Source organism: Mesoplodon bidens (genome assembly GCF_964165515.1).
Source record: "Mesoplodon bidens genome assembly, chromosome: 1".
In the NCBI taxonomy this organism is placed as follows: domain Eukaryota; kingdom Metazoa; phylum Chordata; class Mammalia; order Artiodactyla; family Ziphiidae; genus Mesoplodon; species Mesoplodon bidens.
The window spans coordinates 78,853,359-78,879,342 of NC_138176.1; the positions used below are offsets into that span (position 1 = coordinate 78,853,359).

A 25,984-nucleotide genomic window follows, 5' to 3' on the forward strand; every position below is an offset into this window, starting at 1 on the left:
AGTGGCCAAGCAGAGCCCATTAGGATGGGGAAGGAATTTGGACACAGACCCAACAACAATGAACTTGTTCATTCCTCACAAATGCAGTCCAATAAGAGGCTGCATCAAACTTAAAGCCAACCTTTCTGTTTCAGATCCCTGGATACAAAAGATATTTTAAAATCTGTATAATTTGAACCAAAAAAGGATGGTTATTAAAAGTAAACCAAGAAATACCCAGAAATGGGTTTCCAGTGAAAGTTTGGTAGAAGAGGGATTCTAATCTGATTAAACAATCTAGACACCACAGCCCCTCACATAAAGACTCTTCAAACTCTTTTAAGTAGACAGCATTTCAAGGCAGAGATCAAAGTGAAAATATCTTTGAAAAGAAAACAGTGACGTGGCTGGGAAACTGTGTTCATCTTTGCGAACATTTTTTCCACCCACCACAAGCTTGGACTTTCTGGGAAGGTCACTGGTTTTCTGGTCAGAAACATTCTTGAAGTCATCAGGAATGGAGGAAGAGACACTCTGAGAAGGTGTGTTTCCAGTTCTGTACCTGGAGCTCAGGAGCCAAAGAGCACAATCATGCAGAACATCATGAAGACATTCCACAGGGCGATGAAGATTCGAAAATATCTGAGGCTCAGCAAGAACTCCCGGATGTTGTCACCTGTGCTGGGCTCCCTCGACTCCTCCCCAAAGTCTTGCATGTCCTTTTTCAGCTTAAAGTTGAGCACCGCCCCAGCGTTCATCAACAGCATCCCAAACGGCAGGATGTCCCCTATCATTGTTACTGCTGGAGCATCCGTCAGAACAGGAAGCCCCTTGTATGTTATTTGTCATTTTTCCCTTGCTGCTTTCAATAATTTTTCTTTGTCTTTAATTTTTGGCAGTTTGATTTCTATGTGTCTCAGCGTGTTTCTCCTTGGGTTTATCCTGTATGGGACTCTCTGTGCTTCCTGGACTTGCATAGCTATTTCCTTTCCCATGTTAGGGAATTTTTCGACTATAATCTCTTCAAATATTTTCTCAGGTCCTTTCTCTCTCTCTTCTCCTTCTGCGACCCCTATAATGTGAATGTTGTTGTGTTTAATGTTGTCCTAGATGTCTCTTAGTCTGTCTTCATTTCTTTTCATTCTTTTTTCTTTATTCTGTTCCACAGCAGTGAATTCCACCATTCTGTCTTCCAGGTCACTTATCCGTTCTTCTGCCTCAGATATTCTGCTATTGATTCCTTCTAGTGTAGTTTTCATTTCAGTTATTGTAGTGTTCATCTCTGTTTGTTTGTTCTTTAATTCTTCTAGGTCTTTGTTAAACGTTTCTTGCATCTTCTCGATCTTTGCCTCCATTCTTTGTCCAGGGTCTTGGATCATCTTCACTATCATTATTCTGAATTCTTTTTCTGGAAGGTTGCCTATCTCTACTTCATTTAGTTGTTTTTCTGGGGTTTTATCTTGTTCGTTCATCTGGTACATAGCCCTCTGCTTTTTCATCTTGTCTATCTTCCTGTGAATGTGGTTTTTGTTCCACAGGCTGCAGGATTGTAGTTCTTCTTGCTTCTGCTGTCTGCCCTCTGGTGGATGAGGCTATCTAAGAGGATTGAGCACGTTTCCTGATGGGAGGGACTGGCGGTGGGTGTTGCTCTGGTGGGCAGAGCTCAGTAAAACTTTAATCTGCTTGTCTGCTGATGGGTGGGGCTGGGTTCCCTCCCTGTTGGTTGTTTGGCCTGAGGCAACCCAAAACTGGAGCTTAGTTGGGCTCTTTGGTTGGGCTAATGGCAGACTCGGGGAGGGCTCACGCCAAGGAGTACTTCCTAGAACTTCTGCTGCCAGTGTCCTTGTCCTCACAGTGAGCCACAGCCACCCCCCACCTCTGCAGGAGACCCTCCAACACTAGCAGGTAGGTCTGGTTCAGTCTCCCCTGGGGTCACTGCTCCTTCCCCTGGGTCCCGATGCACACACTACTTTGTGTGTGCGCTCTAAGAGTGGAGTCTCTGTTTCCCCCAGTTCTGTCAGAGTCCTGCAATCTTTTCCCACTAGGCTTCAAAGTCTGATTCTCTAGGAATTCCTCCTCCCATTGCCGGAACCCCAGGTTGGAAAGCCTGACGTGGGGCTCAGAATCTTCACTCCAGTGGGTGGACTTCTGTGGTATAAGTGTTCTCCAGTCTGTGAGTCACCCACCCACCAGTTATGGGATTTGATTTTACTGTGATTGAGCCCCTCTTACCGTCTCATTGTGGCTTCTCCTTTGTCTTTGGATGTGGGGTATCTTTTTTGGTGAGTTCCAGTGTCTTCCTGTCGATGATTGTTCAGCAGTTAGTTGTGATTCTGGTGTTCTCACAAGAGGGAGTGAGAGCACGTCCTTCTACTCCACCATCTTGGTTCTCCTCCAGGCTCAGGGTCTTATAATGTGGGCCCCCAATTACTCAAGTCCTTACTCTGGGTTGACCTCCATCCCTGACAGAACCGACTGCCTTTGGAGACACAGCGCGGGTCCTCGCTTGGTGTCCAAACACTGATGCTGCCCCCACACCCACAGGGAGGACGGGGTGGGAGGGCGGATGCTGCTTCTCAGAATGGGTTTCGTCCTAATAATTAGGGACTGTGGCACCAAGGTGGCACCGCACCAGGAAAGTCAAGGATGCAGTAGGATGTAATCTCTGCAGACGCCCTGCGAGCTCTGGTTAAGAGTGCAAACACTCCTCTGGGTGCGAGAGGAAAAGGGACAGGCTCTGGCTGCCAGCATCCTGGCCAGAGGGAAGCTTCCAGCTCATAGGAAGGGGCAGAAAATCTCCTCAGTCTTAAATGTATTTACTAGCCAGTTGTCGAGTTCACTTCCCATTCCTGAAACTTGCCTCCTTTGTCTTTCAGACCTAGATTGGAGAGGCAAATACATGGCACTTGTGCCAGTGCTCATATCTCCTGCACCATGGCAATTATTCTTTCCCCAAAAGTTCCAAGCTATCTTATACAGTGTACCAGGAAGCCATGAAGAGTAATTGGCACATGAGATAAAACCCATCTGCTACCCTTATCTAGTTTTACTTCCACTAGTACCTTGCTGGCAGATGCTATTTGAAATTTTCATCATGGGTTCTAATTTCTTGCCCAGCCAAAAACACATATTCTTTAATTTCTGTTTCAGCTCTTTGCATTCCCTTTTGAGCCAACCACTAATTTATTTCCCATGTGAGGAAACTCAAGGTCCAGTGTCATTAGCAGAGCACAGATAACTATGGCTTCCCACAAGCAATGAAAAATCACACACATCTCATGTGAGCTCTACTCACATAATAATACTAATTAATGTATTTAATATTAATACTAATTAATTAATTAATACTAATTAATAGGTGCCAATAATACCCATATTTCACAAATATGAGAACTGAAGATTAGAGAAAGCCAGGATCGAAATTCAGGAAAAGTCAAGACTCTGAATTGTTAGTCCCTACCCTGTACCAACTCTACTTTTCCAGATCCTTCTAAATGGTTCCAGGAATCCTCTTAGAAGTCCTTAGTCTTCTTAATACATACTGTTTTAGGGCTTCCCTGGTGGCGCAGTGGTTGAGAGTCCGCCTGCCGATACAGGGGACACGGGTTCGTGCCCCGGTCCAGGAAGATCCCACATGCCGTGGAGCGGCTGGGCCCGTGAGCCATGGCCGCTGAGCCTGCGCGTCCGGAGCCTGTGCTCCGCAACGGGAGAGGCCACAACAGTGAGAGGCCCACGTACCACAAAAAAAAAAAAAAAAATACATACTGTTTTAAAGACACATTAGGAATAATAGATTTATTTAGGAAAACACACACAGGAAAGCAAATACAGAAAAATATCAACAACAGGCCAATCTGGGTAAAAGTTCTGCTGGTGTTCATTGTACTATTCTTGCAATTTTTCTGAAGGTTTGAAATTTTTCAAAATGAAAAGTTAGAGACAAGAGAGTAATAGACCTAATTTTCACTGAGTAAAGGGAGTTATTTCATGACAAAGTCTTAAAATTATTGATGTCTTAGAATCATATTAGGACAATTTATAATTGTTATAAATAAACAATTTATAATTGTTTATAAATGTTCATTAAAACATTTTAAAAGATTGAGGGGTAGGGAATAGGGAAAATAATTTAAATATGAGTGATTTAAAAAAGATGCAGCATAAGAAAATTCCATCTATCCTTTTGCTTTTGAGAGTTAACCTCTCCGAGAAGAACAATTTGACCAACTGGAATAAAAGTAAATGACAGCAGCCAAGACACTCAGGTTAGATCTAGAGGCAAAGTCATACAGAAATCATGGAAGTTTAAAGCAGGAGGAGGTTTTTCAAATTGTCCAGTTAAACTTGTTCATTTTACCGATGATGAAATTCAGTACCAGAGACTTTAAATGAACTGCCCACATTTCTGCAGTCTGATAGTAGCAGAACTACTTCATTTCCTCTGTACCCTAGTTTAGAGCTTGTATCATCCTAACTTCTTTAGTAAGTGATAAAAAGCCAACCCAAGATGACGTATGAGAAAAAAAAGAGGGGGAGTGGCATTATGGTGATATATTTATTGGCTAACATATCAGAAAAAGGCATACAGGGGTAGCTCAACTTTTGGAGTAGTTAAAAAGCTATCTTTAAGAAGCTCATCACGGGCTTCCCTGGTGGCGCAGTGGTTGAGAGTCTGCCTGCCGATGCAGGGGACACGGGTTCATGCCCCGGTCCAGGAAGACCCCACATGCCGCGGAGCGGCTGGGCCCGTGAGCCATGGCCGCTGAGCCTGCACGTCCGGAGCCTGTGCTTTGCAACAGCAGAGGCCACAGCAGTGAAAGGCCCATGTACCGCAAAAAAAAAAAAAAAAAAAAAGCTCCTCTCTCAGCCATGCATTCTGCTGGACAGACTTCATTCTCAGGCCCTTATAAGATGGTTCTCCTGTAGTTCCAAGCTCATATCACCACACACCAATCCTATAGACAAGACTTTGCTTTTTCTACAGTACAAACAAAAATCCCAGAATTGAGTTTCACTGGCCCTGATGGTCCTGATTTGGGCCATGTGCACATCCTCAAATCAGTCACTATAGCCATGGGAGGTAGGAAGGGTGAAATGCATTTGATTTACTTAGTAAAGGTCATATTCTCCACTCCTGGATCCAGGAATAGAGTCATCTTCACTGAAATCACAGACAGAGTGGGAGAGGGTTGAATCAATTAAAAAAAGCTGGGGTACTGTTAACATAGAAGTAGGTACAGATAATAAATGGCAAAATCTACAAATTCTACATCTTATCCATAAATAACAGCTGAAAGAATAAAGGCTAAGAGAAGACAAAAACTGCCTTTTAAAAAACATTCAAAAGACTGTCTTGAGGGAAAAAAAAAAAAAGATTAATCAGTTCTCTTGTACTTCAGGAAAGAATTAGGACCAATAGGCAGAGGAGACAAGGATACAGATTCAACTCAGTAGATGTAAAGAACTTTCTAACAACTAGAGATATCCAGTAATTGAACAGGTGGCATCATGAAGTAATGAGTTTCCCATAGTTGGAAGCCTTCAAACAGAAGGAGGGTGACAGTCTGTCAGGAATGTTATAGAAGGGATCCCTATACTGGTGGGAGGTTGTTCTAAAATACCTCTTAGATTTCTTCCAACTTAAGATTCTAAATTATTGAGAACAGCATGAATAAAAGATCCAAACCCATTCAACAACTAAATTATTCAACAAAAGGTAACAGAACTTTCAGCTATGAAGTTGAGGCAACCAGACTTTGCATGCCAGCCATCCAATTTTACAAAGAAAACAGAAACAGATCTTTAAAAATGATTATTTTTAAATTACAACATTAAAATTAATTTTACTAGGAAATACACAACCCAGAAAACATTTTAAAAATTTCTCTTCCAAATTTGATCTATATGTTCACATAATTTCACTTTTGTCAGACTTATTCCCTAAGTTGAACAGAATTAAGTTCCGTATTACACTTTTTATCTTCCCAGCTCCTGAGATACAGGCTAAGTGGCTCTGCTACTGTCAGCCTGTGTTGGAATTCCATAGTTTACTCAGACATGTCCCTACTGGAGAGCATTTAGGCTTCTTTCAACTTTTCATTATAGTTTTGCCTTGAACACCAAACAGTTTTGTTTTGTTTTTTTAACCTCTTTTGAATTTTTTTCTAGGTCTGCAGTTAGTGGCCAAAGAGTATGAATATTTTTATGGTTCTGAATATATACCGCCAAAAGAATGCCATCAGTTTGCAGTGCTACTAGCAGTAATTGAGTTTAACCATTTCCCTAAGGCTTGTCCACATTAGGTTTTATTCAACGCTTTAAAAATTGCTAACATATTAAGTAGTACTTTATAATTGTTTACTTTTCCATTTTTTCTCTACTAGTGAGTTTGAATAGCCTTCTCAACTCTTTTTTTTTTTTTTTTTTTTTAGTGAAAACACAACTCTTAATCTACATTCCTACTGTAAGGAGAGAACTCAGTAGTACATGTGGATGCAAAGAAGTCACACCAGAAAAAGAGAATAAAACAGTTAAGGTAAACAGATTAGGCCCAAGATGAAGTCACTCATGCTAAACACCACATCGACAAACCAAAACTTAACTAAATTTCGAGCCTCAGAGAAGGAAGGCCTAGGTCAACTGATCAGCCCTTGCCTGCCCAGCACAAGTTACCTCACCAGGCCCCAAGATTTCCTTTGCTCCATATAAGGGGATAACCCAGCATTAACCAATCAGCAAATGCCCAGTATAACTTTCCTGTTCCTGCTCTCTTTGGTCTATAAAACCCTGTTAAGTTGTACACTTCTTTGGAGTTCCTTTCTATCTGCTAGATTGGATGCTGCCTGATTCATGAATGGCTGAATAAAACCAATAAGATCTTTAAAAGTTATTCAGTTGAATTTTGTTCTTTAACAAAAGAGAGAATAGAAATTCATTCCAAGAAGAAGGGTAAATTTTTCCTTCTCCCAATCAGAATGGACGCTCTGGGATGGCTAGAGAACATTGAGAAAGCATTGGTTCACCATGTTTCTGATATAGCTTCCTTAAAATAAAGGAATGATAAAGGAAGTGAGTGTTCTCCAATAAGTTCCTTTTCCTTTAAATTCACATGTTGTCCAGAAACCATAGTTTTTCCTGGGATTTTAGTTAAGATTTCAAACATCTCAAAAATTATTCCCCATACCAAAGGCTCTGCTAAACAGGAAAGAAACAGATTTTTTTTAAAAAAATGAGAGGCAAAAATTAAAGCACAGGAAGCATATAATAACATCATAGTATGTCAAAAATTAAACTGAAAAATGAAGTTTAGCCCATTTTCTAAAATAACTGCATTTGTTTCTAATATTATATTACTAAATGAGTACAGATCACTCTGATTTGTTCATTTTTCTCTCTGGAAAGATGTACACATAAGAGTGGAAGAACATTAAAAATAAGATATTAAAGGTGTGAAAGTGAGAGAGTTCCCACAGCAACTGCACAAGCAAGACACCTTTGCACTACACAGGCCACTCCTGAGAAATGAGTCTGTTTTTTGACACTTATTAATTCCTGGGAAAACACAAGGTAAATACACTAATAAAATCACAACTAAACTGCATACAATTTGAGACCAACATGCTATAGTTGCCTAGGTAATAACAATCTTATATTTCCCATGGGAAACAGGCAGTAATAGCTTTATATATTTATTATTCATAGTATGCAACAGAGGGAAAACAGTCCTCCCCTCTCATAAGACACACTTGAAAGTATGTTATCTGTGATGTAACCTGAATAATGTCTTTTGTATAAAATGCTACTACTGGGTTTTTTAAAAAGAGGTGATTCTCTAAATCTTCAGGAAAGACTAAAGTCTCTATAAACAAATGAATAACAGTTCAAAGAGGAAACCCAAGCACTAAATAAAAGATAGATACTAAGAAAATGAAGAGGTTCTGACATCAGTCCTAGGCAGGAATCAGAGGATTCTGGCCACCTTTTGGTGAAAGTTCTTGGCTTTTGCCAGGAAAAGCAGAATAGAAATCGAAAGAAAATTAAATGGAAGCTACATGAGAGGAGGGACCTAGACCTGGGCCTAACGCCTAGAGGTGTTCAATAAATATCTGCTAAATAACTGAATGAATACACTTCTCAAAGAATCGAGAAGCCTGACTTTCCAAAAGGCCAGACAGTATGTTCTAAAGCACTTAAGTAAGACTTGTCTCCTAAGTTGAACAAAGCTAAATTCTGTATTATTCTTTTTTTCCTGGCCAGATATATATATTCTATGCCTTCTGAGTCCTCAAGTATAGAAGGAGTTTCTGTTCACTCTGTAACCTGATTGAAGAGTGCATAGCCACTCGATTTACCAAGTTAACAGCTACAAGCCAAAAGAGGGTGAACTTCAAAATGTGCCTTAAGCTCCACAGAGTTGGCAGTAAAAAGCTGATATTCTCTGTGCCACATACATAATCCTAAAGTTTTGTTTTAAATATATATATATATATAAGGTCATTTTTTATAAGAAACACTACTAAGAGCCAAAGCAAAATTTCAAGAATGAAAATGTCTTTAGAGGAAAGCAATGAGGTCCAACAGGGAATGCTTTTGGGTTCCCATGGTGACATTTGTTTCTGATTTTATATATATATATGTGTATATATATATATATATATATATATATATATATATATATATATATATATATGTATATATATATATATATATATATATAATATTAAATACTTTCCTCTGGGGTTTTAAAGGCTTTTAAGAAAGGAAATAAACCAAATTCAATTTTCTTTCTAATTTGTGATAGCCAAAGGCATATTTTCTAGCTTCTACAGTCCTGATTACCAAAACCAGGAAACAGGTCTTTAAAATGTCTTTACATTCCCACCTATTTTAATTCCCTCTGGGCCTAGAGACATTTTTAATAGAACATCTCAAATAACTCAGTCTTCTCCATACCTAGGCATATTTACTTTCCATTGAAAGATAGCCTGATATTTTATCTATACAATAGTCTATTACCTTCTCAAAATACAGATAAGAGATATACAAAATTTGATACCTTATTTAAGTGCCCTCAACTTCCCTTTAACAAAATGGGTAGGGTAGTCTGATGTGTGTTTTTCAACACCACTAAGCAGTTAACTCAGTTCTGGCACTACCTATCTGGAGATAAGTTCACATATCCTACAGGCCAAGGACTCAGTTCTGCAAGACTGCCCCTCCCCCCCACCTCCCCCTTGCTCCAACTCCACCCACCACACACACGTCAGCTGCCAATTGCAACTCCGGGCTGTTACCTGTGCTTCTACCAGCCACCTATACATTGAAGGTTCCCACGATCCCCTCTTTGGGTTCCACTAATTTGCTTAGAGCTGCTCACAGAACTCAGAGAAACGTTTACTTACTTTTAGGAGTTTATTATAAAGTATATTACAAAGAATACAGGGGCACAGTCAGATGAAAAGGTACATAGGGCGAAGTATGCGGGAAGGGGTGCAGAGCTTCCATGCCCTTTCTAAGTTGCCACTCTCCCCCCATCTCCACGTGTTCACCAACCCGGAAGTTCTCTAAACCCCTATCCTTTGGGTTTCTATGGAGTCTTCATTACAAAGGCATGATCGACTAAACTACTGACCATTGGTGATCAATTCAACCTCCAGCCCCGCTCCCCTCCCAGGAGATCAGAGGGGGGACTGAAAGTTCCAATCTTCTAATCACAAGGCTGGTTCTTCTGACAACCAGGCCCCACCCTTAGGTTACCTAGGGGCTATCAAAAAGTTGCCTTATTAACATAACAAAAGCATTGTTATCCCTTTCACCACTTAGGAAACTCCAAGGTTTTAGGAGCTCTGCGCCAGGAATGGGGACAAAGGCTATATATATATATATATATATATATATATATATATATATTATAAATTGCGATTATAAATTGCGATACAACAGGTAGCATGAAAAAGAATTATAAACTAGATGTCTCCCTTACCACACTGAGTGACATATTCCTACCCATTTATAGAAATATACGCAAAGGCAGATACACCACCAAGTGCTCCCAAGGCTCCAACAACCAACACACACCAGGGAAGCACTCAACAGAGAGAGACCTTCAGACCTTCAGAGAGACACAGAGAGGAGGCAAAAGGAACAAAATAGACGGAGAATGTGTATTACTTGTAAAGGATGGACAGCTACTCAGGACAGGCAGCCAGCATCACACCCAGGCACACTGCCAGTGCCAGGCAAGCACAGAGGGGCCCCGCTGGAGTGTGGAGCTCTATGTCGGCGTGTGGTTCCCTCTCTCACACACCTACCAACACACGCTCTCCTCTCTCCCTCACAAACGCATACACCGCGTCTTTCACAGTCTCTCTCAACAGTGCCTATCAGGCTCTCACACACACGAGCTCTCACACACAGTCTCGTGCACATACAATCTCTTATACACAATCTCTCACAGTCTTTACGTACGTAGTCTCTCATACACACACACTCTCTCTCTCACAATCTCTCTCACACACAGTCTATAAAGTACAGTCACACACACTCACAGTTTCTCACAAACGCGCGCGCGCGCGCGCGCGCCCCCGTTGGCCCCGCCTCTGTCCTGGCCCCTCCCTTCCCCGGGTGGGCTCCGCCCCGGCGGCCGAGGGCGGGGCGAGCCGGTGACAGGAGGGGCCGGGCCCGGCTGGTACTTGCGGCGCCCAGGCCGCCGGAGCGCGCTCCGTAGGCTCCTGTCAGCAGCGAGCGCGGCCGATCCCGGGGCGGCCCTCGGGCGGCGATCGCTGCCTCCGGTTTCGCGGCTTGGCCCCTCTGGCGGCCGTCCCGGGCGACGGGAGTTGGCGGCGGGATGTGCTCGGCCGGGGAGCTGCTTGGAGGCGGCGGCGGCGGCGGCGCCGGAGAGCGCGACGAGGACGGGGACGCGCTGGCGGAGCGGGCGGCGGCGGGGACCGAGCCGGAGCCCGGGGCGAGCCCGCGGCGGCGCGACCGGCAGCCGCAGGAGGAGCAAGAGCAGGTGAGCCAGGAGGGGCGGCGCGGTCCGGCCGGTTTCCCTAGCCCCACGCGGCGGCGGAGGGAAGTGGCCCGGAGGGCGGGCGGCGCCCGGGCTGTGCTCGGCGTGGGGCGCTGGTCGCCGCGGGGCGCTGGTCGCCGCGGCGTTCTGGGAAGCGGCCCCGGAGGGAGGTTGGACGGAGCCCTCCGGGCCGGGCCACGGGGTCGCGCGTGTGCGCTGCCAAGTGCCGGCCCGGAGTCTCGTGCCTGGCGGGGTCAGCGCCGCCCTTACCCACCCGTCGGGCAGAGGCTTCTCAGGCCGGAGCCCGGGGGTCTGTGGAAGTGCCCTCCATAACGGTCACTTGTCTAAAAGCCTTACATGTAAACATTCTTCAACTTCGAGTTCATACCCCGGTGCTGTGTTTTAGGGGCCAGTGGCTCCCCTCCCGACTTCCATCTTGTCATTTCTGAACTCACACCTAGCGCCTCTTGGAAGGTGTGGGTGTATTTCTCTAGACATGCAATCAGTATCTGAAGACGTGTAGGAGCGAGTATTACAATAGGTGTCTTGACAGGGACTCTCCGAGAGCAAGTTTTTCACATGAACCCAAAGGGGATCTAAACTTCATTTAAAAACTGAAAAAGCTGAGTAATAATTCAGTAAAAAAAATAATGCCTAAGGCAGAAAGAAAAAAAAACTGAAAAAGCAAGAAAATTGCTTTCAGTTGGTACCAAAGGGGAAAAAAGTATGAGTCCAGCCATAATAAGGGAAAAGAGAAGTTGGGTAGTTTTTGAAACTCTCAGAATTTGCTTTCACTAAGTTAAGTATGTGATAATAGGCATTATAATACATCATTTATCTTCAAGATTAGGCAAGAAGTTTAATAAAAGAAATTGAATTATATGTGGGATGAATTTTCACCAGCAAATACAGTAATTAGACCTTCAAAAATACCCAAGATAAACTAGCCTTCAGAATCACATTAAAGACCAAGAATTAAAATGATTATTTGCCTTTATTACAGTGTATACTGTTGAGATCAGTTGATACCTGTCCCCTCTCTGCATTCTTTTTGTCACATTTCACAAACTCCAACATCATCAGTAAATGCATTAATAGATAAAGTATATGTTCTAGTGTCTCAGCATTGTTTAGAAAATAGAAATAATTGTGTGGCACGCACAAAATATGCCTTAGCATTAGGTTTGCTCACCATGTGGAAGTGTAATTTTTCATTCTTTTGACAATGTAAGAGATGGTGACTGAAGCAAATAATTGGTAGCTAGGAGATCTTCCTGACTGCTTTCCTGGTAGTTTTCCCCCATTAACTGTACCGTGACTCAGTAGCTAAAGGACTGTTTCCTCTTACTTTAGTTGTTCAACTGGAAAAGTGAAGAAAACAGCAAGAGGAACTCCCTGGGGGGGGGGGCGGGGGGGCGGATGTATTTGAGCTGAAGGTCCCAAAGTAATTTTCAGGTGGTTTTAAGGGAGCATGTAAAATACTTAATTTAAGCTTCTGTGGATTTTTCATCATTAGTAGCTCTGGTCTTAACAAAATTACTTATGGTACAACGACAAGGGATGAAACGAAAAAAGAATGAAACATATAGCCTAGAAAACAGATATACTTTGCATACCTGCTTCTTTCATTGCATGTCATGTAAATTTATTTTCCTGTACTCCTTTGAAAATGTTATCATTTATTTTTATCACATGATTTATTTATGTACTCTAAGTCCACATACACAATACTTGAAAATTACACCTGAGATATGCATTTCCTCCTATATCAGCACCAAAGAAGAACTTCTTATAAAGAAGTCAAAAATAAACAAAAAATTGATACAACCCAACTCATTGGTGTAAAAAGCAAGCTTTTGTGATAAGTCATTTCTTGGTAATAAGTGTAGCTTTTTTTTCAAGTCCTGAAAATGAAATTTAAAATTTGTATGCACTGCTTTGCAATGATGGTAGAGATATAAAGATATTTGAGGGAGAGGTAAATGAAATTAACAACTATAAAGCATAGTCTAAGGATTTGTTTTATTTTGTTTTTCTTTAGGCAGATGGTGTGTGTTTGTTTTGTTGTTTTAAGGACACGTGGACTCCAAATTACAAACGGAGTATTTTTGAAAACTTCGTTTGTAAACTTGTTGTTTAGAACTTAAAGTGAACTTTTCCATAGAAACAATGATATAAACAGAAACAGAACCAAAACTAATTAGCTGGAAATGAGACAGAGGCCATCTCCCTGCTGTCCTTTCTGCTTAGCACACTCACTTAATGTTCTAGAATCTGAGTAGCGTCGTGGATGTTAAGAGAGAATTGGTAGTAGTGGCAGTGGCAGCAGTAATAGCAGAGGCTCCTTTATATCTGGATCAGGGTTTCAGGCGGTGTGCTCTTGAATGCAACAGCTCCAGAAGGCACCTGACTTTTGCTCCTCCAGCTCTTTCAAAGATTTTTGTCAGCCCCTAATTTGCTGTATTAAATCCCTTTCTATTTCTAGTTCCTTCACAGTTTGCCCTTACCTGATCATTTGATGAAGGAGCTTTCTTCCTTTGGCTATTCCCCAGCCTAAAGGCTCCTCTACATACGTCCTTACGTTCACTGATTTTTCTTTCTATTCCTGTCTGAAAGACTCATGCCCTTCCATCTACCTGGAAGCCTCTTGCATCAGCTTTGACTTTACAAAACATATCTTTGGCTCATTGTTATTATGATACCAGATCAAAATGGTATTTATTTCATGTAATACCAAAATACCGGTATTTATATAGGTGTTTTCTTAATAACTAAGGTATTATAAGCATCATTTTTTTTTTTTTTTTTTTTACTATTTATCCTTAAGTACTACTCCATCTGAGAGAAAACTAAGGTTCCTCTGTCTTTCTGGCCTAAGTCTTTCCAGGTACATGACTGACAAGGCAGCCTCTATCCTAGGAAAGGAAGACTTGAAAGACTGGACCAGGTTCCCTAGATGAAGGAACTGTCAAGTCTGAAGGAGGAGTTTGGCCTCTAAGAAAGATAAGCCAGGGAGAGAGGCAAAACGCCCAAGGAACTGAAGGGACAGGGCACAGCTGTCCTACATGTGTGTTGGTAATTGTGTGCATGAGAGATGATCCAAGTATGTTCATGACTGTGAATGCCAGGTCCCTTTAGGTAAGAGAGCCTCTGCCCTGCTGCATACCTGGAAGGTTAAATATCTCCAGTCCTTTTATTACATTTATGTATGCATGTGGCATTTTACAACCTGAATAACCTAAGATGGCCCTGCCTTAGGTGGGATAGAAGGGTCCCATATTGGATTGACTTTAGAATCATTTTTAGCTTTAAGGCCTTTCTTTATTATTATAAAAGTAATGTGTACTTCAGAAAATGTAGAACTATAAAACAATCTAAAGAAGAAAACAAAAGCATTTGATATCTCACTGAGTAATATTGTGCTATAAAATATGAAACATTTGATGTTACTACATTCATATATCTCTCTGTATGTGTGTATATGCATATATACACACATATTTTTTAACATGTTTTAATGTAATATTTGGATTTGGTATCTTGTTTTTATCTACTTAGCATGTTGTGTCATTTTCCCATGTTATCAAAAATTCTTTGTAAAAATGATTTTTAGGGATGCCTAATAATCATTCCCCTAATACTACATATTTAAGTTGCTTCAAACTTTCTTTTATAGATAATACTGTAATGAAAATCTTTGCTTATAAAGTTCTACCTTTTTCTCACAGTTCTACCTTGGAATAAATTCCTAGAACTGGAAGAACTAGGTCAATAAGTCAAACTCTGAATCCTCTTGAAACATCCTAAAAAATTGCATTCAGAAAAGGTTGCACCATTGTACTCTTCTGGCATTAGTATGTAAGAGTGCCAATTGGAAACCATCCATTCCAGCAACAAACAGTATAATTTATAGATTAATCTTTGCCAACTTAATAGGCAAAAATTATCTTATTGTCGTAAGATACTGCTGGAGAGGTTTACTAAACCATTCATATATTTATTGAGCATTTGTATTTCTTTTTAATTGTGTTCTGTGACCATTTTTTCTTTTGGCATTATTATAAGATATTAAACTCATATTTCACATTGATTATAATTATTTTCCCTGCTTGCTGTTTACTTTATAATTTTGTTTATGATGTTTTTGACCTAGAAATGCTTTAAATTTTTGTTAGCCAAAGGAATTTTTTGTTAATTTCATACACACACATCTCACACCCTCATACATGCACACACACACACCCCATACATACATACATATATCTATTATATTTGTTTAGAACATTCTTTCTAATCCTACACTTAAAGTATCCACCAATATTTTCTTATGTGTGTGTTTATAGTTTTATTTTTTTTTTACTCTGTATATTTAATCTCTTTAGAATGACTTTATGTATTGTGTGAGGTATGGAGCTGATCTTTTTTGTTTTTCCTAATCATTGAATAATCCACTTTCTCCCTGGCTTTGCAATCCTTTATAGCAGTTATAAATACTGAAGTCTATATTAAGCTTTTACATTTCTGTTGGCATTGTGAAAGGGATTTCTTTTTCCACATCATGTTTTTGCTGCTTGTTTCTAGCTATTGGTTTTTATTTAGTTAGTTTTAAACTAGCTACCTTTCTGAATTCTTTTGTTAATTCTAATACTTATATATACTAGTATCTATTAGACTTGATTCTTCTGCATCTTCTAGGTATATAATCGTCCACTCTCTAGATAAGGTTGATTTTGCTTCCTTTCAGATGGTAATGCTTCATTTCTATTTCTTGCCTTTTGCAATGCTGGAACTTTCAGATAAATGTTGGCTTTTAGATATTTAAGTAAATAAATGAAGGAACCTGTATAACGGCATTTATCAAAGAATGTTGCATGAGATCATCTGTAAAAAAAAAAAAAATGGTACCAGAGGGAAGCCTATACCTCCTTTTTGATCTATCATCAAAGATATGATTAGCAGTACATATTCTAGATCCAGAATACCTAGGTTTGAATCCTAACTCTTCCACTTACTAACTGTAACTTTGGGCAAGTTAATTAACCTCTATGGCCTTCAGTTTCTTCATCTGTATAAAGGGAATAATAGTTGTATCAACCCCATAGAACTGTTATATGTATGTTTGTAATATATGTAAAGTGTTAGAGCAGTACTTAGCATATAATAAGCGTGTAAGGGTTAGCTTTTGGACCTAATTTTCAACTAGAACCTAAGTGAAAAGATATCTGAGAAATGTTATTTTTAAGTTTTCCAGACTCTGCAGTTAGAAAGCCACCCTAGGAGGAAGGTGGAATAGAATAGTGCTCCTCAGTTTTAATGTGTAGACAAATTATCTCTTGTTAAATGCAGGTTGTGATTTTGTTGTTCTGGGGTGAGGCCCAAGATTTTGCATCTCTAACAAGCTCCTAAAGTGATGCTGATGCTATGCCCATGGACCACACTTTGAGTGGCAAGGGAATAATAAGAAAACCAATCCACAGTATTCAACAAACTTGCCCTTCGACATAGTATCAGTAACAGATATATATACATAAGGAAGTTATTTTACTATTTCCCTAGAAAGGTGTATTAGAACTCTTGGTAAAGTGTAAGAAGCCAACAAGCCTTGCTTCTCCAGGCCAAGTGATTTGCCCTAGGGCTTACAATTAACTAGTACTAGAGCATACCAGAACCCAGGTCTCCAAACTCCAAAGCCGGCTTTGTTTCTGTTTCAGAAATGCAAAGAGCCCTCACCTATGATGGGAGAACAGTCTGATAAATCTGCTGCTCCCCCTTAGATTGTGTAGTTCAAAAATAGATATCTAATTATACCCACTTCCTTTCACATCTTTTAAAAGCAGTTTGCAAGCAATACTATAGTAAGTGCTTTGAGTTTAGACAAACTCAGCCCTAAACTTAAATCTAATTTTTTTTCCAATGGGCATCTAGTCACTAACTCAGGGAATAATTTTGTGTATGGTAGATATCTTTTGTCTATTTTTTATCATTATTTCAAGAATGGAACTTCTAAATCAGTGGTTCTTAACTGGGGGCAATTTTGCTCACGGGGGACATTTGGCAATGTCTGGAGACATTTTTGAATGTTAAGACTAAGGGAGTACAGTACCATTGGCATCTAATAGGAAGAGTCCAGGGTTACTGCTAAACATCCTGTAATGTGCAGAACAGTCACCTACAGCAAAGCATTGCCTGACCCAAAATGTCACTAGTGCTGACGTTGAGAAACTCTGCTCAAAATGTATTAGGATTGTAGTTGTTTGAGTTGTCAAGAATAATTACTCTGTTGATAGATATTCCAATGGATAGGTAATAATTGTTTATTTTTTTGACACCTACATTCCAAACAGGTAGTCTCCCTACAGATCTTTTCTTGCATCTCTTCTTCCAGCAACTCCTTATATGCAACTTTCTCTATTTTGCTTTCCCTCTTTGTTGGAGAACAGAGGGAACAAAAAGTGCCCACCAAACTGAGAAGTTATCTTGAGACTGAAAAACAAGGCAGGCAGCTCCATATAATCAATGGATCAGTATATTACAGGGTAACTTGCTCACAGGGTGGGATCAGGCAGATGATCTGTAAGCGTTTGCAGCTTCAATCCACACTGCCAAGGGGCCACTGAGACAATTTTATAGTTAACATAGGGTATAGGGGTATGTGCTTGGAAACAGGAAATGCATTCCTAAGTCAATATTTATGAATGGGTAACTAGTCTTGTGGATCAGCAGTCCCCAACCGTTTTGGCACCAGGGACCTTTTTCGAGGAGGATGGTTTTTCCACGGAGGTTGGGGTATGGTTCAGGCGGTAATGCCAGCGATGGGGAGGGATGGGGAGCGATGGGGGGTGATGGAGAGGGATGGGGAGCGATGGGGAGCTATGGGGAGGGATGGGGAGCGAGAGGGAGGGATGGGGAGAGATGGGGAGCGATGGGGAGGGATGCGGAGTGATGGGGAGCGATGGGGAGGGATAGGGAGCGATGGGGAGCGATGGGGAGGGATGGGGTGTGATGGGGAGGAATGGGGAGCGATAGGGAGTGATGGGGAGTGATGGGGAGGGGTGGGGAGCGATGGGGAGGGATGGGGAGCGATGGGGAGGGATGGGGAGCCATGGGGAGCCATGGGGAGCCATGGGGAGCCATGGGGAGTGATGGGGAGGGATGGGGAGCGATGGGGAGCGATGGGGAGCGATAGGGAGCGATGGGGAGGGATGGGGAGCGATGAGGAGGGATGGGGGGCGATGGGGAGGGATGGGGAGCGATGGGGAGGGATGGGGAGGGATAGGGATCAATAGGGAGTGATGGGGAGGGATGGGGAGCAATGGGGAGAGATGGGGAGCCATGGGGAGGGATGGGGAGGGATGGGGAGCGATGGGAGGGATGGGGAGGGATGGGGAGCAATGGGGAGGGATGGGGACAGATGCAGAGCCATGGGGAGCCATGGGGAGTGGCAGATGAAGCTTCACTCGCTCACCCATGGCTCAACTCCTGCTCTGCGGCCTGGTTCCTAACAGGCCTTGGACCGGGAGTTGGGAACCCCTCTTGTGGACACAGGGAATAAGTCAGCAAAAGTTTTCATCACTGTTTGAGGATTACAGAGCAAAGAGGCCAACCTGGTCCCAATGATTATTAAACAATATCTATTAGCTACAAAGCCCTTGAGAACAGAGATGTGATTTACCTCACAGTACTGTCCTGGGTGGGATCAGCGGAAGAAGAGGAACTGTATGGACCCAGGATGGCATCAGTTATGTTAACAGCCATATACTCTCATATTCTTTTTCTGCCCCTCTGTCCTACTACCCATCATTTTTTCATCTCTCCCTACTGTGTCTCATTCTCCCATTGTCTGTTATTCTTCCCCACCTCCCATCTCAGCCACTATCTCTTTTTTTCTATACATCTTCTCCACCCCACTGCCTCCTCCTTCTGTAGAAGCTGAGCATTATGGAGCAATGAAAAAGGTTTTGGGTAATGACAGTTCTAAGTTTGAGCCTTGTCATCCTAATAATCCCTCAGAGACTCAGTTTCCTCATTGTAATGGGTATAATGCTATCCACTTAAAGTTCTTATGAGGATTCAGTAACATTTTGTGTATGAAATACCTAGCATATAGTAGATCCTCAGTGAATATTAGCTCCCTATTTTTTTTTTTTTTTTTTTTTTTGCGGTATGCGGGCCTCTCACTGTTGTGGCCTCTCCCGTTGCAGAGCACAGGCTCCGGACACGCAGGCTCAGCAGCCATGGCTCACGGGCCCAGCCGCTCCGCGGCAGGTGGGATCTTCCTGGACCGGGGCACGAACCCGTGTCCCCTGTATTGGCAGGCAGACTCTCAACCACTGTGCCACCAGGGAAGCCCCTAGCTCCCTATTTTGCCCTGATCTTCTCTCCCATATTTTTTTTCTGGTTCCCTTTTTCTTCTTCTTCTTAACTAACCACATCATAGAACTGTATTTTTAGTACATGTAATTTTCAGATTTATAGAATAAATATTATTTATTGAACAAAATATTAAGATTTCCTAATCTAAAAATCAGATGTTTCATATTTCTTTAAAAAAATTAACCCACCAACCTAAATTATTAATATGTTGCTTTTTGTATAGATCACCAGTTGATTTTTTTTTCTGTTGTGGATCACTGACCCTTGATGAGAAAAATACCCACCCTCCTCTGTACAAGTTATTCTCAATTTACTATTCAAGAGAAGTGGTAAAGCAAGTTTAAAGGGTAAAACTTAAAGTAGTACCATGACATTAACCTTGCCCTAAGAGACCTAAGTAGAAACTGTATCTTTCCCAGGCCTTCTTTAAGCCCCAGCCACACTAGCTTTGGCTCCCATCGTTGTCTTCTCTGGAGTCATAGTCTTGTCTTGCAGTAACAGCCACATATCTTCAAAAAAACCTTAAGAATCTCCACTAGTCATGTTTTGGTTCTTTAAGTGTGTGCTGTGTTCGTGTGCGTGTGCGTGTGTGTAAGGCAATTAATAAGATAATCAAAGAGTAGTTTCATCCGAGCAGAGAAACTGAATTTCTAATTAACTTAATGCAGAAGTTACTTTCTATCTGCTGATCTAATTTTTCCCGTATCCAGGGTTTTGGGTTTTTTTTTTTTTCCATTTAACATCATTGTCAGCTGTGCCTTATCTTGGCTAAGGAAGAGGAAATGGTTGGCTTTATTTGTTGTTGCTGTTTTCTTATAGCAACAACTTGATCTTATCAGATTTCTGATCAAAGAGAAAGCATGGTGCAAATATTTTGAACTTTACAGGAGATGAAGGATAAACTAATTATTAATACTTAATATTTAAACAATATCTATTAATACTTAATATCTAATATCTCTTAATACTTAATACCTAAAATTTTTTTTAAAACAGTGTTAAGAAAATTAAATTTCCCTTTGTGGTTTTTACTATATTCCATTTGATATAATTTTTTCTAACATCTGTGAAATTTTTTTTATTCCCTCTTCCAATTAATCCAATTAATTTGTCTTTTATCCTCTTGATCAAAATTTTACTGGGATGTATGCAGACCATCAGGGAATTTAAGTTTGATTTCCCATGGCTGGCAAATTTTATCAGTTTGATTGAATTCAGAGTTCCTTATTCCATGGTTTTCAGAGGTAATAAAATATAACAGAAGCTATTGTCACTGTCACAAATTGAGAATTGAGAAGGAAAGTCATTTTTAAGGAAAAATGTTTGGTTTTGGCTACTTTAAATAAACAAGTGATTCCACCTGTGGTAGCAGGCAGCATACAAGGTACTCAGTAATGTCACCAGAAACTTCATTTCTTTAAAAAAAAAAAAAAAAAGTAGATTTTAGAGAAAGTACAAAATGTAGAAATTTTTAATTTGCAGCTTGAATTAATCATATTCTTCACTTCATTTATTATAATAATATAATAATAAGATTATTATTCCTATTATTATCTATCATTAGTTCATGCACATCATTAAATTTTAATTATTTTTTCATTGCAGAACCATTCTCTTCTACAATAGGCAACTGTTTTAATATTTTTGGTAGGTATGCCTGAAGGTTGTTTCATTTGTCTACGTTTGTAACTATGATTTAAAATATTGAATTCTATTGGTTAAAATGAAAATGAATACAAATTTTAGTATTTCTCCATTTATAATCATTTCAAAGACTTATTCAAGAACTAGCTGATATTCTCATTGATTTGTATCCATCCCCCCAAAAGTTTTTTTTCCTTTATTGGTTATATGTAGTTTAGTGGAAGATATGTGTAAATAAATGCTATAACTTTGCACTTAATTTAAAAATGACAAACAAGTTATAAATACAATACCTAGTAAAATTTTATATTTAACATATTATTTTTGTACATTTTGTAGGAAATAAAAACTGCAAATACATTTAATATCCAATGAGGAGGAAAACATGTCCAGCCTCACTAGAAATAAAAGAAATTCAAATTATAACTATTAGGAATAATATTTCACCTATCAAGTTGATAAAGATTAAAAAGATGAATGGTGTGGGTTTAAAGAAACAGTGTATGAAATAAGAATACACTAAAGTTAGAAGTAAAATTGATTCAGTCTTTCTGGAGGGAAATCTGGTTTCAAACCTCATGGGTAGAGACTGCTGTTGCCCCTCACTCTAAAGGTGTAAAAACTGCAGCACAGGGATGTTAAGTAACATATTGAAAGTATCACAGCTAGTAAGTTGCTGAGTTAAGATTCAAACCCATGCTTGAAGGCTGAGTTCTTAACAACCAAGCTAGTGTTGGTCCATGAAATCAAATTTAGTGGATTGTGAACAGGATAGGATAGGACAGAAATTGTTAGAATGCATCACACATGGTATGAATGTCATTTCGTGGAAATTTATATGTTCTGGGTCAAGAAACAAAATATCTTCTTGTGGACCACAATCAAGATCACTGCACTAGCCCAGGCAGCTCAATTCTGTCTCAAGGCCTCTGCCTAGACTCTTTTCCCCAGATCTTCCCTTGGCAGATCTTCATATCATCGGCTTAACTATAACCTTTCTGAGATCTCAGCTCAGCTCTAATATATAGAAAGAACCTCCAGTCTACGCCCTCTCCCTCTATTCCATTACTCTTTTATTTTCCTCATAGCTCTCACACTATTTGAAAGTATTTTATTTATTTGTTTGTTAACATGTTTATTCTCTGCCACTTCCCACTCTCTACTTCATAGGCTCACACTAAAACATCATCTCTGAGAGCAGAGATTGCATAAGGCAAATGCTTCAGACATTTATTTTGGCATCTCTGAGGTAGTACAGAGTCTATAAAAATTTCAATCTAAAATGACACTGCTGGTAAAAACTCAATTGATGTTTTTGCTGAAGCAATGTGGTTTCCCAGGGGAAACTTTCATAACAAAATTTAGTTTTGAAGAGAGAGAGGACTTTGTGTGTAACAGGAACATACTCTATTGTCAGAATCAACAGAAAAGAAACAAGTGGTATTAGTTTGTGCATTGAGCTAAAGGTCCCTGTAAAACATTTGTAAGAATTTAGGCAAGGATTGTGTTCCTTGATGTGATGTGTTTAAAAAGCACCACAATATCAAGAAAGTGAAAGGCTGACAAACAGAATCTTGGGATACTAACTGGCATTAATTTATGTAATTGGTAAAAACTTGTAATTTTGTTTTTAATTTTTCTTGAACTAAACATAGGAAAGACAGTGAATGAAACCCAAAGCTAACACAGATTTAAATTCAGATCAGCCATTTCAATAGTGGCAAAATGTTAAAGGATAATTTTCAAAAAGAGGTAAAATTATAGTGCTCATTAAATATAAAATGAACACATGTTAAGGAGTTTTTTAACTCGTCATAAAGAGGGAACCAGGCAAATGTTACAACTGCTTCAAAGGAGAAATCAGTCAGAAATGTATGTGGAGAAAAGGTATGTTGAAATGAATTTACAAATGGCCACGAGACTGGCTTTTTCCATAGGCAGGGAGGAAAGACAATTGAACCTCTACTGGAACAGAATTTGTTTGCTTGTCTATAGATATGAATTATTTTGCATTGCTATTGGTTATCTGTAATTTACAGACTTGTAAAATATCTCAAAAGCCATAAAGACCAAACAGTAGTATTATAAACAATGCAGCTTTCCATGGAGACACCCATAATATTTTTTTGCTTATTCTTAATTTTCTTATAGTAATAAAGAAAAAAAGTAATTTCTAAAATTTACTACGCAGAGTAGATTAATTTGTGGATAGTGAGGGTACTGGATCTCTCCCTTTACAATGTCTCATGCTGCTAGAAAAGATTAATTCTATTCTAGTCTTCTTCCATGGTAGTACTGTATACATACATTCAATGTACATGTGGAAATGTATGATTTGTATGCATGTGAAAAGCAAGGATTGATTTATATTTGAAGTTCTTTCTGTTGAGTTATAACTAAAATTAACCTGATAGTCAGATAACTACTAAAAACAAATTTTGATAAGAACAAGATGGCTGCTCCAAGGAGTCTATATCCATGTCTAGTTTTTATTCAGCACACAAATCCCAGTTGCTTGTTCCTAGCATCCTAGCATACCTTCTCCACATGTTGAATGGTTATTGGTTTCACAGACAACTTTGTCTACTAAGGAGTTTCATGGGAGTGTAGAAGCACATTTGGTTTAAGCTTTTAAATTTAAAGGAGGGCAAGAATGAAGTGATTTCTTCATAGACAATTAACCAGTTAGTTATAACCATTTTTGATATCAATAAAAATACTCAGTGTAAAACACTTGAGAATAAATATATGAAGAAAAAATTAAATACTAAACTTCTTTCTTTATTATTCAGTATGTAAAGTTTATTTAACAGTAATATCATAAAAATGGTATAATGATTGTGCCATTTCTGGATGATAGTATTTTCCCTTTGGAGTTTAAATGACTAAGTAGTTTAAATGACTAAGTATTTGGAAATCAGTCTTTGAGTACCCTATGTTAGGCTACTAATTTAAGACTTCAGTTGTGCTAACAACCCGGCCATATACTAAAGATATTTTCCTTAGCCATTTGTGTCATATGGAACATCAATTGCTTTAACAACTGATAACAGTCATTGTATTATGGATGGTTTCTGTATTTATTATTTGTATTCATTATTTATTATTATTTATCAGTATGATTTGTTATTTGTTCCTTATTTTCTTGGTAGCTTTTAATTCATTCACTCAAAACATTTATTGAGCTCCTACTATTTCCTGGGCAGTGCTGTAGGCACCAGGACACAAAGAAACAAACAGAAACAGGCCAAATCTCTCCTCTCATTAATCTTGCATTGTAGTAGGGAGAGACTATGAATAAATAAACAAGTACATCAGTGGGTTATAAATGCTATGGAAAAAAATAATAAAGTAGAGAAGGTGGATGGGGAGTATGTGTATGGGATAGGGTTGCTATTTTAAATAAGATGATCATGTAAGTGCTCACTAAGGTAAATATGAGCAGAGTCTTAAGGAAGTGAGAATTACTGGTTTGCCCCCTCCTTTTGCTTTGACTCCATGGCGGGTAGAGCCAAATTTGAGGCTCAGTCTTAGAAATCATGGTAACATATCTTTCCCCAGTCTAGACTCTCAATTCTTTCTCATCCATCCCCACTTCCAGTTTTCTATATTTTATTACTATTTTAATTATGGACTTAAGAAAATTAACTAAAGACTTCATCTTTTAAAAAGTATATTTCTTGGGCTTCCCTGGTGGCGCAGTGGTTGAGAGTCCGCCTGCCGATGCAGGGGACACGGGTTTGTGCCCCGGTCTGGGAGGATCCCACATGCCATGGAGCGGCTGGGCCCGTGAGCCATGGCCGCTGAGCCTACGCATCTGGAGCCTGTGCTCCACAATGGGAGAGGCCACAACAGTGAGAGGCCCACATACGGCAAAAAAAAAAAAAAAGTATATTTCTTAAGGAGTATTATATAATCACACCTTATAATGAATTTGTTTAAATATTTTGCTTTCTTCTTAATACCTGGTTTAGTTCCTTTGTACTAAGGGATTTAGATGTTTGCAGTGCAGTTTATTGGAAAGAGCTCAGAATTTATAGTCAGAAGACTCCTGTGCTCAAATTCTGGCTGGTTGTCTGATTCTGGGGAAGTCACTTGACCTCTAGAGTCTAAAAATACCCACCTTACGGTATTTTTGTGAGGAGCAAATGCTTGGAGTATGTGTGTTTAATAAGTTTATTGAACAAATGACTAGTAAGCAAATAAAATGGGGAGAGGATTCCATTTTAAAAATGGTGGGGGGAGGGCTTCCCTGGTGGCACAGTGGTTAAGAATCCGCCTGCCATTGCAGGGGACACAGGTTCGAGCCCTGGCCTGGTAAGATCTCACATGCCGCGGAGTAATGAAGCCCATGCACCACAACTACTGAGCCTGCACTCTAGAGCCCGCAAGCCACAACCACTGAGGCCTGCAAGCCACAACTACTGAAGCCCGCACGCATAGAGCCAGTGTTCCGCAACAAGAGAAGCCACCGCAATGAGAAGCCTGCGCACCACAACGAAGAGTAGCCCCCGCTTGCCGCAACCAGAGAAAGCCCGCGCACAGCAACGAAGACCCAATGCAGCCAAAAATAAAAATAAATAAAATAAATAAATTTATTTTTTTTAATGGTGGGGAGAGAATCAAAACTACAGGAATTTTTTTCCTGAAGAAATTAAAAATATTTCACTAATAATTTTCTCTTGGCCAAGGTGTGATTTAAAAAGTGAGAGTCTTCAGCATATAAACCATCTAAGAATTAATAAAATCACTAAAGTACATGAAAGCTCCATGAAGAGAGACTGTAGAGTAAGAAGAGAAGAAGGCCTATAGGTAAGTCCCTGAGAAGTTCCAAGATAGACTCAGAGGGAGATGAGCCCACAAAAGTCAACCAAGCAAGGCAAAGGAGGTAAAGACATCTAGAATGACTAGCAGGCTTCTTGCTTGTACTTCTGGGTTATGCCATTCACTGAGGTAAGGGACGCGTGGAGGAAGACCAAT

At 40.0% G+C, this 25,984-nt stretch overlaps 2 protein-coding genes across 2 annotated transcripts in view; one reads left to right on the forward strand and one right to left on the reverse strand.

Moving 5' to 3' along the window:
• Nucleotides 1–405: 405 nt before the first annotated feature.
• LOC308618355 (small integral membrane protein 7-like) lies at nucleotides 406–788 on the reverse strand. Its single transcript, XM_081236079.1, has one exon. The coding sequence runs from the start codon at nucleotides 771–773 to the stop codon at nucleotides 549–551; it is 225 nt and encodes a 74-aa protein (XP_081092205.1). The 5' UTR covers nucleotides 774–788; the 3' UTR covers nucleotides 406–548.
• A 9,864-nt stretch (nucleotides 789–10,652) lies between these two features.
• Nucleotides 10,653–25,984, forward strand: part of FAM241A (family with sequence similarity 241 member A) — a 40,466-nt gene continuing 25,134 nt past the window's right edge. The window contains exon 1 of the mRNA XM_081244355.1: nucleotides 10,653–10,990. Within this exon, the coding sequence (XP_081100481.1) occupies nucleotides 10,826–10,990 (165 nt within the window). The 5' untranslated portion in view covers nucleotides 10,653–10,825. The remainder of the gene's footprint in view (nucleotides 10,991–25,984) is intronic.